Source organism: Phragmites australis, chromosome 19 (genome assembly GCF_958298935.1).
Source record: "Phragmites australis chromosome 19, lpPhrAust1.1, whole genome shotgun sequence".
Taxonomy (NCBI): Eukaryota; Viridiplantae; Streptophyta; class Magnoliopsida; order Poales; family Poaceae; genus Phragmites; species Phragmites australis.
Genome location: NC_084939.1, coordinates 1,479,597 through 1,491,855, shown reverse-complemented (window position 1 = coordinate 1,491,855; position 12,259 = coordinate 1,479,597). Strand labels below are relative to the sequence as shown.

Below are 12,259 nucleotides of genomic sequence, written 5' to 3'. Positions count from 1 at the left end.
TTCACCTCGATGCAAGCTTCGCGATGGTGCCACGTACTCCTCCAGTCCTCCCACAGTTTTGATGCCAAACCGCGAAACCCTAGCACGCTTCTCAAAATGTGACTAGCCGCCACTTGCTTTGCCACAAGTGCTCTGATGTAGACGCGAGTCCTCCGTCTTACGATCTTGACCGCTGGCAAGTCTCTCCCGCTCCCAATCCATGGTCCGTATTCTGAAATCGTTGAAGAAGTTCTTGGACTTCCTCGGGTCACCTTGGGCGTGTTTGGATGCATGCACGTCCGTCGGTCTGGCTCCGCGCGTGCAGGCGCCGTCCGTTTGCTCTGTGTTTGGTTGCTGGTACTGCCGCTCAAGATTGCATCCGCCCATGCATGCGTATCCGCTCATCCTAGCTCCGCGCGTACGCCGGAATCGGGCGTACGCGCCGGGCCTGCTCACCCGGGTGCAAAAATACTATTTTTTATTTAACTTCAGATTTTATTTAAGGATACAAGAGTGATCCAAAAATTCTAAATATTTTCGTGAGTAAACTAGAGCTAACTAGCAACCCATTTTAATTAGTTTGATTAAAAATCCTAAGTTAATATTTAATTAAAATTCTCTAAAAATTATAAAAAAATTCACTAATATTCTTATCCTGTGATATACTAATTTATAAAAATATTTTCAACCTTATGTTATTTGGTAAAAAAGTGAGTTTTTTTTAATACAACATATACTCATGCGGGCAACCAAACACAATCTCTTCTCAGCGAGGCTGACCACATGCAGCCAACCAAACAGACCTTACTGCATCTCTCTAGCCTGTCTCAACTCAACCTGCATGACTCATACGAGTCAAGCTGAACGCATGCGAGCAACCAAACATACCCCTTGTCACTTGCACCGGCATCCCCTTCGCTTGACTGTGTCAACACACTGTCTTCATCCTTCACCTCATGCTTTCCTTGACCTCCACGTGCACCGCTAGGATCACCCTTGACTTCGTCCAACCTCCTTGATAGTCCGGCACCAAGCATCCCGCTTAGGCCCGATCATCCCACCGTCGACCATCAAGTTGCATCAATCATCTTCACACCATGAGACAAGCAAACATGTTTCTCCAACTCTAAATCAAGTTAGTTCAAAACCAAAATCATAAATCCTCAGTTAAAAACACATTGTACTGAAAACGTGAACACCAGATGATCCGACGTATTTTGCCTCTGAACACCGGACCATCCGGTGAATGTAGCACTATCTGTTCCAGAAAATTTTTACTCTCTACAAGAAAAGGTCCAGTGGAAGTTTCCGGTGATCTCATGTCCATCACCGGATAAACTGGTGTGTGCAAATCCACCGAACCACCCTTCTGCAACCTTTTTGCAACAAAAGGTCCGATTCATTCTCCAGTGTTCACAAACTCAGCACCGGACCATCCGGTGTACATATTCAAACTGGACGTCAAAAATCTTCTCTCTGCAGAAAATACTCCGGCACTCTGTCCATCGCCGGACCATCTGGTTTTTGCTTCCATTTCTGCTTCAGTACTAAAAATGCTCTGGTGCTCACTTCACCGTAACACCGGACTATCTGGTGCGGTAAAAAACCCACACACCGGATGTTCCGGTAAGGTATAATTTTCTGGACTGCTCCAATTCAAACTTTGGTTAGCCATAAACAAGATCACACACAAACAAGCTCATACCAACCAAAATCATCTCAAATTCAACGTTGTCAATGACTCATTACATACAAACTAAGTCATATTTCAACTTGGTTTCTCATCTTACTTTTACTCTCCTCCCATCTAATAAAAACCTTTAAAATTCAAATAATTTACCCATTTTTATTATTCACTATCGTCATCTAGCATTCTTGTCTCGTTACTGAGTACGAATATAGGGATCATTTTACTAATGAAAATAGCTAAAGAAATTAGAAAGAAAAGTAGTGGATATAGTTGGAACATGAAGCAAGGCTACGTACGTACAAGTGAACCAAGAATTTTCTTGTCCACTCCAAGATGTAACCTGTCACAACGGCAACAAATTTCCACATCTGCCTGTTCGGCATGTGATCAATTTATGGTTCATGCATGGTCAACAGATAGCACCTGGTCCCTACATCCGTCGTACGTCTGAGCAACATCATGCATCTCAATTTTCTGTATCCAAACAGAGCATGCGCCATGCTAGCTAAGCTACTAGCTAAGCTGGTCTGGTTCAGACCTTGATATGTAAATTGTTGAAGTATAAGTGGATTTTTAAAATATAAGGGGCTTCGAGTTTGAGTTATGACAGATATAATTAAATAAAAAATTATAGTTGATTCTTATTTACACATCTGAGGTCTAAATAAGTCTCCACATGAGGGACGGTGTTGGTATCAGGATCAGATGTCTCAAATTTGAGTTTTAGTGGACGCAATTAAACAAAAAATTATAGTAGATTCCTATTTTCACGTATAAGGTCTGAGTGAGTCTCCACTTGAGGGCGAGAGTTCAAGTATAAGTGAATTGCTCATCTTTCCTTATCGGTTTAGACTTTTGGTGAACTGTGTGGTGCATGCAGCTCAATATGTTATTAGGGTCAGAGGTCTCGATTTTGAGTCCTAACGGGCGTAATTAAACAAAAAATTGCCTTCACGTGAAGGGGAATATTGAAGTATAAGTGAATTGTCTACTTTTTCCTATCAGCTTAGATTTTCTAGTGAACTGATTGGTGCATACTACTCAATATAAATAACTGGTTAGCTCAGTTGGTAGCTATATATATATAGTTATATTGAGATGGGGGTTTCTGTAATTGATCAAGCACGAGTTGGTAGCTCTGGACTGTGTGTGTTTGTGGTAAAACAAGTGAAAGTCTGTTGCTGTAGGGATTAGAATCGTGTCCGGTTACACTAAAAGAAAATGGTTGAGACAGAATCATCTAATTGAGAGCGTAATAACTATTAGTCTACTAAGCCATGGCGTTCAGTAGCTATAACTGACCTTGTAAATCAGGCGCTTCAGCATCCTGGTAAATCCAGTAGTTTTGATCTCCTGCATCTTGTTTTCTTGAATTACCGATCTAGGAAAAATTGTGTGTACGATCGTTGAATGGAAGAGGAAAAACCAATGGGAAATGCTTCACACACAACCCCCATTTGTACAACTCTGTTTTATGTCAAGCGAGCTAATATGATTCGCTGCAGAGGCCAAGTCTCAATTCTAATTGCAGGTGGTTCTTGGCTTAACTTTTACCCGATTGATATGCACACTTTGGACACACAATACTTTTAGGAAATTTTTTCTCTTATTGTATCCTACAAATTCCTTGATTTTTCCTACGTCCCAAGTGGCCCTAGATCATCTTTCCCTCTGACTGCTGACTTCCAAATTTGATTACGCAGATAACACCGACTTTGACCGAATCTCATGTCGGATTTATTCATCCGCGGTTTTGACTAAATTGTTACGTTGCTCACTACGTCGATTAATCTGTTCGGAGTTCTGGGAGTTTCTGCCTTTTTTAATTATTTATTGTATATCTCCACTGATTATGTGACCTATTGATTGTGCTGAACAGAAAGATTTTTTTTATCAAATGATGAAGAACCGATTCATTTCTGTCTCACCGCAATTAAACTTGCTTTCATCTCATATATTCACCTATCGTTATGTAATATTCTTCTAAACTAGTACTAGTAATTCAAGGAACATCATGTCAGTTGATGGTTTTATACGAAAGTGAGTTAGAGTTTCAATTGCTGAGTCAAAGGCAACAATGGTTGAAACAAGCTGCCACTGGTGAACCAAAAATTCTCCAGGCCCACTGGAACAAACAGTTTTTCTTTTCTTTTCTTTTTCATGAACCGAAAGTGCAGGGGATGCAAACCGAGCGCCGTGATGAGCATGGTCTTCAGTGCATTTCAGGTTTCGCCTCAGACAAAACCGCGGTCCATTTATATTTCATATCTAAGGAGTAAGGACCCTTCTGAATCGCGGGAAAATTTCTCTATTCCTGTCGAGATCGAATTGTTTCGGATAACAATCACGAGAATTTTCCAGTCAAATTCCTGTATTCCAAACATGCCCTGAGCTCGTGTCCTGTTTGTGATCCTACCCTGTACCAAATGTGTTTCATCGCATATTCAAGTTTTGGCGATGATTATTACACTTTCTTGGAGTGCAAGGCTCAGTTGAGTAGCAGATTAACAAACAACATTAGTTTGGTCAGGTTACATATCAAAACTAACCAGTAATAATCAGCCTGCCATAGCATCAATCTGAATTCACATAAAGGTCCCTAGATTATATATATATATACACACACGGCGAGTCTATTATGCACCTAGACGTAACAGTAAACTACGTTGCGCCACTCTCAGTTATTGCAGCCACATTTGCACCACCCCTGTTACGACTAAAAAACTAGTCAATTACGACGACACAAATAATTGAGTTATGATCACATAATAAAATATATATAATTATGAGACGTATTGTGGTTTACTACTGTGCCACCCCCAGTTACGACTAAGAAAAATAGTTAGTTATGACAGCACAGATAATTGAGTTACGATCATATAACAAAAAGTCAGTTACGATAGCAACTATACTACTTTTTGGGATCGTAACTGGGGTGTGTGCGCAGAGGTGACCAAGTTACGATCACATGACACAAAAGTGCATAATTACAACTAGAGAATGTACCGAGTTACGACCATATATATTTGTAGTAACTGACCTATCTTGTGGATCGCAACTATACTGTTTTTTGGATCGTAACTGGGGGTGGCGCAACAGTGAACTACATTGCGCCTAGGCATATAATAAATATACGGCAAGTCTATTCTGCGCCTAGGCCGCGTCCATCCACAACGCGCACTCGTTGTCACCCTCGCCGCCTGCGCCATAAGAGAGTTGCCGCCTGCCGCTGCCGGCCTGCTCAAAGCTGAGCACCGACGAGCTGGAGCTGGCGCCCGAGCCGCCAGAAGCGCCATAGTCGGCCCAACCGTAGTAGTCGGCCGAACCGCACCGGCATTTGTAGTTGTCGTAGAAGGCGAGCTGCAGGGGCAGGGCACCGCCAGTGTCGATGTCATGGTCACTCTCCCCGATGACGTCGTGGTAGCCGAAGAGCTCAAGCAAAATGGAGGAGGCCTCATCGTCTTACCTCACCAACCAGAACTGCGGCGCCTCCCGTGGCGTCACAATGGCGCGCTTGCTGCTTGCCTGATGAGCCATCTAATCACTTGACTGTTTGATTACCTAGCTGCTAGCTTGCATTGTGTCACTGTCCACGTACTTTGAAGTAGTGAGTTGATATTTGTGAACAAGTTACGATCACATGACAAAGAAGTACATAATTACAATCAGAGAAAGTATCGAGTTAGAACCATATATATATTTGTAGTAACTGACATATTTTATGGATTGCAACTATACTGCTTTTGGGATCGTAACTAGAGGTGTGAGTAGAGGTGAATAAGTTACGATCACATGATAAAAAAGTACATAATTACAACTAGAGAAGGTTACCGAGTTACGATCATACATATTTATAGTAACTGACCTATCTTGTGAATCGTAACTATACTGCTTTTGAGATCGTAACTGGGGATATGCGCAGAGATGAACAAGTTACGATCACATGATAAAAGTACATAAATACGACTAGAGAATGTTACCGAGTTGCAACCATATATATTTGATCGTTCAACATCTGACGCACTAGTCTCATATGATCGTAATTAGGGGTACAGAGGTAAACAAATTATGATCATATAACAAAAAGCAATATAGTTACGACCATACATATTTGTAGTAACTGACCTATCTTGTGAATCGCAACTATACTGTTTTTAAAGTCATAACTGGAAGGTGACGCAACAGCGAACTATAGTGCGGCTAAACACATAATAGATATACAGTGTATATATATACGGTAGTGCTAATATACACATAAGTTGCAGAATAGCTTATTATACACCCGAGCCAGCCAGCCCGCACCGCCAGCCCGCTGCAGCCCCGCGTGTGCCGGCCCGCACCGCCAGCTAGCGCCGGCCCACATGCGCCAACCAGCCCCGCACCTCCAGCCTGCGCTAGCCAGCCACCGGTCCCATGCGCGCTCGCCCGCATTAGCCGAGCGCCGTCCACGCATACCGTGAGACACTGGACGATTGGTCATGCCTGTTCGCTGCATGCTTGCACGGGGAGACTCCCACGTGTACCCACTCCGCTCACGTCACACACGCTTGCATGTGTTCACGTGCATGGCCATATAAGTGACCATGCACACACCTGTATATCGTAGCACGTACCTACACGACAGTATCACATGCATGGCACGTACGTGCTAACCAGCTTACATGTATGTACGTTACCTGCTGTAAGTTTTCACCTTTTGTATATAACGATTGTGTCTATTTTACACAAATACTGACATGGGTGTAAAATAGGGTGTAGGTTTATAGCTAAAAGCTAGTAATCGTTACTTGTTGGAATTTGTTAGAAAAGGCACGGATTAACGTGAAAAATAATTGTAAGTATGTGTGTTATGAATAAAACTACTGATAATTACTGAACAAAATTATTGATACTACTTTAAATTACTAAATAACTACTGACATTACTGAACAAACTACTGAACCAAAACTACTGACAACTGCTAACACTACTGAACAAAAATATTAATACTACTGGCAACTACTAACAACTGCTAACACTCTTGATATAAATTACTGAACAATTTTACTAATACTTGAAACTACTGAACTAAACTGTTGACACTACTAAATAAAACTGTTGAACAATTTTACTATAACTTGAAACTATTGAATAACAACTGACACTACTGAAAAAAAACTACTATAACTTAGAACTACTAAGCAACTACATAGTTGCTACTGAACTATTGAACACTACTGAACAACTACTGACAGTTACTGAACTATTGAACACTACTGAACAACTACTGACAGTTGGACTAGGGATGTTAATGGGGATCCGATCTTCGATTCTTTGTGAGAAATTTCTCTATTAGAAGGTAGAGATGGGGAGATTTTATTTCCCGCGAACTCATATAGGGACGGGGACGGGAAAGCGCTTCCCGTTTCCGCTCCCTGCTATATCCCCGATATCACATATATAAATATTTTTCTTAGTATATAAATGTACATACATTACATTATATAGAGTAAATAATAAATTACTCTTATTCTTTTTTGTCTAACGTACGATATTTAATCAATCTTGTATTAATTACTCTCGTATACATCAATAAATTATTTATTTATACAACATACATATTATTAATATATAAAAATAATCAAATATCATTCAATTTTATATCTCTATTGGGGACCTGATCCTCACAAATTCCCCGCGAGGATGGGGATGGGAGAAATCTCCCCCCCCCCCCCCCCGATAGCTAAATGGGGACGGGGATGGGAAAGCATTCCCTGACGGGGATTGGCCCCGTTGCCATCCCTAAGTTGGACGCGCGCGCGGCTGGGCTGGCGAGCGGGCGCACGTGGTGCTGGCGCAGGTGCGCGCGAGGCGAGCGGGGGCACGTGGCGTACGCGAACCAACAGCGAGCGGGCGCACGCAGCGCGTGGGCTGAGCGGCGCGAGCGGGCGCACATGACGTGCGGGCCAAGCGGTCGCAGTTGCGTGTGCGCTGAGATTGGACCGACTGTCTTGGACCTAGGGTGTAAAATAGCAAGTGTGTGTGTCTATATATATACTCAAATAAAATACTACCATGTATTGTTCATATGGACCTGAAGATCTGCAGCTAGGTGTAGGGCCTGTTTGGTAGAGCTCTCTGTGATTTAAATTTTTTACGATAAGTAATTCTTTGGAGGAAGTGATTATGTGGTTGAGAGTGATTTTTTAAGGATAAACTCTATGAAAGAAGTGATTTTGTGAGGAAAGTGAATCAAAAGAAGTTGGTTTTTTTCAGTTTTCAGCATCTAATTCATTTAAAAAATTCACTCTCATGAAATCACACTAAAAACTAAAAACTGCAAAATATCGTTTTGCAGATCTCCCATAAATTTTACTTAAAACCTAATCTGAAAGATCAGCCAAACAAACTCTAGTATAAACATAACTCAGAGCAGCTAGATCTCCCAATTGCACATCAATATCTGATTAAACATCTTTTCAAGCAGCATGAAACGTCAAACGGCCATGTTGAAGTACTGGAATAGGTGCATACAGACATCTTGTACTGTACGGTACATGTGTCAACGGTACCTGTGTCACGGGGAGGACTATGTATGTAATGCAGGGAGTCAGCGTTTGACTGATGTTTGGTTGGTAGAGGTTGGTGAGAAGAGGTCCTTGCCCAGCCTAGAGAGACAAAATAGGGGAGGAGGAAGATGTATTTGCCTGTTGTAGTATCCCACTACTGTGGTATGGAAGGGTATGGAACACAGATCGATTCTCACTACCTACATGGTTGATCCGGTTTAGGCGAACCGTGTTGGGCAGGATGTTTGGCTATTGCCCTGTCATCCATGCGGATTTAGACATCTTTCCAACAGTTTATGCTAAAATATAAGTGTTACATAGAAGTTGTGAATGGTGAAAGGTCTGTTTGTTTTAGTTTTAGATTATGGTTTCTAGTTTTTATAATCTGAATCTGAAATAAATAGACAGTTTTTTTATAATATTTTATAATCCACTTGTTGGATTATGGGAATTCAAGAAGTTGATTTTTTTTAACTTTTTATAGATTGTGAAAATCCATTTTATTGAACTGTTCATCAAAGTTTTTTAAAAATCTATAATCTAAAATTTTGTTATAATACAATTTTTTACAATCTAATTTTTTACCATCAACAATCCACCAGCTGCTTTTCAAAATCTTCAACTAAAAAAACAAACCCTAATAAGTACAACAAGCTTCATCCCACCTGCTTCTCCCGCTACAAGCTGAATTTTAGGAAAGCCGCAGCGCTGTCAAAATGGTGGTTTGCTCATCTTTTCTCTCGGTTGCGGATTTTATATGATTTTGATGCCTGGACTCTGGTTTCCATCCTAATCTACTAGCACGAAAACTCTCTTGAGAGATGAAAAAGTCATTGCGTGTAAGAGTTGTTCTTAATCACCCTCCTCTACCTGTCCGTCAATCTCTTGGGATTAACAAATTAACACCAAAAGCTGGGGTTAACCCTCTGATTGGTGCAAAAGGTGCCGATGATATTGATCTCTTGTGAGCTTTCCATGAAGCAGCAGCTAGCTCCTTGAGCCCTAAAAAATTAAAACAAAAAAGAGGCAGCCCATGCAACCAGGTTGCGTCCATGCATGGGGTAAAAAAAGTCGAAGAGTTTTACTCGTCATCCATGATCTATTGGTTGATTTCCAGCGCGTGGCGTTGATCGCCACCGTCCATCCGTTTTCCTGATGTTCACCGATCTGATCTAACTGGCCGGTCAACCATTGCAAACGGCCGTCCGATTCAGGTGTTTCATCTATCTAGAGTCCGGTGCTGGCAAACCGGATGTATATATAGGGCATGTGACAGGCCTAGCTAGGAGAAACATCACTTGTTCAAAAGTGGTTTAGCAAGTAGAAACACACTTGTTCAGTAGTTGTTCTTGGCTGCCATGGGGAAGCTCTCCATGGCTGCTTCCATCCTCTGCATGGCCCTAGTGGCCATGGCTGCCATCAGCAAGGCGGCGGTCGTCGAGCACACCTTTGTTGTAAGTATATATAGAGTCAGCGTACTGACAATGTGTTGACGATGATCTTTCGGTCGATAAAATTAGGCAAAATTAAAGGTTATTAATTTGTTTTGGGCTAAAATGTTATGTAAAAGAGCTATTTGCAAATTTAAGGTTGGAAACATGTCATTGTGACAAGCTTGTGACTGTTAGGCTTGGCTTAATTACAGTAGTATGAGGTTCTCATTGTGACAAGCTTGCTTGCTTAGTAGACAAGTTTAAGCTAGGTGGTCAAACAAAGAGTCGTCGTGAACTTAACCAAAAATGCATGTTTCTGATCATATCGACTTAGGTGCATGCATGATGTATCTCTAATATAATCTTGTTTGCTCCGAATTAATGTATGTATGAATGTACAGGTCCATGAGATGAACGAGACACACCTGTGCAACACGACCAAGATCTACGTGGTGAACGGTCAGTTCCCCGGCCCGCAGATCGACGTCACCGAGGGCGACACGGTGGTGGTGCGCCTCGTGAACCGGCTGCCGCACGGGCTGACGATCCACTGGCACGGCGTGCGGCAGATCCGGAGCTGCTGGGCCGACGGCGCGGGCTTCGTCACGGAGTGCCCCCTCCCTCCCGGCGGCGACCACACCTACCGCTTCAACGTCACGGGCCAGGTCGGCACTCTGTGGTGGCACGCGCACGTCACCTGCCTCCGTGCCACCGTCAGCGGCGCCATCGTCATCCGCCCCAGGGACGGCAAGTACCCGTTCCCGACCCCGGCCAAGGACGTGCCCATCATCATCGGCGAGTGGTGGCAGCTCGACCTCGTCGAGCTCGACCGGAGGATGGCTGACGGCAACTTCGACGACAACCCGCTGTCGGCCACCATAAACGGCAAGCTCGGGGACCTTAGCAACTGCTCAGGCGTTCCGGAGGAGAGCTTCGTGTTCGACGTGGAGCCCGGGCAGAGCTACCTGCTCCGGGTCATCAACACGGCGCTATTCTCGGAGTACTACTTCAAGGTTGCCGGACACACGTTCACGGTGGTCGGCGCTGACGGCAACTACCTGACGCCGTTCGAGACGGACATGGTCACTGTCGCGCCGGGCGAGGCCATCGACGTGCTCATGGCCGCCGATGCTCCGCCGGGGCACTACCACATGATCGCGCTTGCCAACCAGCCTCCGTTGCCCGACCTGCAGGTCCCGGTGTTCATCTCCCGCGGCCTCGTCCGCTACGCTGGCGTGCCCAACGACAACAATGGCCTCCCGGTGCCGGTGCCCATCATGCCCAACCAGCACAACACCATGCCGTCCTTCTACTTCCACAACAACCTCACCGGGCTCGCGTACCCGGAGCGCCACCGCGTGCCGATGCACGTCGACGAGCGCTTCTTCATCACGCTCGGGCTCGGCTCCATTTGCCGCGACCCAACCAAGAAGGTGTGCAAGCGGAGGCGCAGCAACGAGACCATTGTGGTGGCCACCATGAACAACGTCTCCTTCCACCAGCCCACCACAACGTCGCTGCTGGAGCGGTACTACGACGGCACCGGCAAGGGCGTTTACACAGAGGACTTCCCGGAGCATCCGCCGCGGCCGTACAACTACACGGACAGGGCCATGATCCCGCCGGGGCCGCTCGAGGAGGTGCTGGAGCCGGCGTTCAAGGCGACCAAGCTCCGGCGCTTCAAGTACAACACGTCGGTGGAGATCGTGTTCCAGAGCACGGCGCTGCTGCAGAGCGACTCCAACCCGATGCATCTCCATGGGTACGACTTCTTCGTGCTCGCGCAGGGGCTCGGCAACTTCAACCCCAAGAGGGACGTCTACAAGTTCAACTACCACAACCCGCAGGTCAGGAACACCGTGCAGGTGCCCCGGACCGGCTGGGCCGCAATCCGCTTCGTCACAGACAATCCAGGTACGACGAACAAATCATCAAGCGTCTCATGATCTTATTAGCTAGCCTCAATTTGCAACTATGGGAATTGTAGCGTTTGCTTAAACTTTGTTTGAATTTTGATGAGCAGGGATGTGGTACCTGCATTGCCACTTTGAGTTTCACATCGCGATGGGCATGGCGACGGCGTTCATCGTGGAGAACGGGCCGACACCTGAGACCAGCCTACCTCCGCCGCCGCCGGAATACAAGAGATGCGGCGCCAATGGTCTCAGCCAGCCCTAGAGTTTTCACTCCAGAATTTTTATTTATACAAAATAATGAATAAACACAAAGGGAGTGTCATGTCATCCTTTGTCGAGTTATTGCTGCTGATTCTTATCGTGAAAGATGTAATCTTTTTTTTTAATAAGTGTACGAGCTAAAATGTGAGTTGATCCAAGAAAATTAAATTTATGAAAATAGGAGAATTTGAAATAATTCGATTGATCTTGTTCTTGCTTCTCTCTCTCTCTTCCTTAAGAGGAAATTGATCAACTTCTTGCTTGTTTAAGGAAAATGGTCATCTACTTGAGTGAGCACAAGAATATTGGCCCAGCAGGTGTAGCTCGGCCTCGTTGAAAATTGTAGCCCAGCTAAGTTACGACCCCTTTAGTTTACAGTTGCTGTTCAGCGAAGACGAAAAGGCACATCGATCATCTCTAAAATTAATACCA

The 12,259-nt window shown here is 44.4% G+C and overlaps 1 protein-coding gene across 1 annotated transcript; it reads left to right on the top strand.

The window, feature by feature from the left end:
* Nucleotides 1–9,520: 9,520 nt before the first annotated feature.
* LOC133900549 (laccase-19-like) lies at nt 9,521–12,023 on the top strand. Its single transcript, XM_062341725.1, has 3 exons — nt 9,521–9,671; nt 10,052–11,564; nt 11,674–12,023. The coding sequence occupies exons 1-3, from the start codon at nt 9,576–9,578 to the stop codon at nt 11,826–11,828; spliced, it is 1,764 nt and encodes a 587-aa protein (XP_062197709.1). The 5' UTR covers nt 9,521–9,575; the 3' UTR covers nt 11,829–12,023.
* Nucleotides 12,024–12,259: the final 236 nt, after the last annotated feature.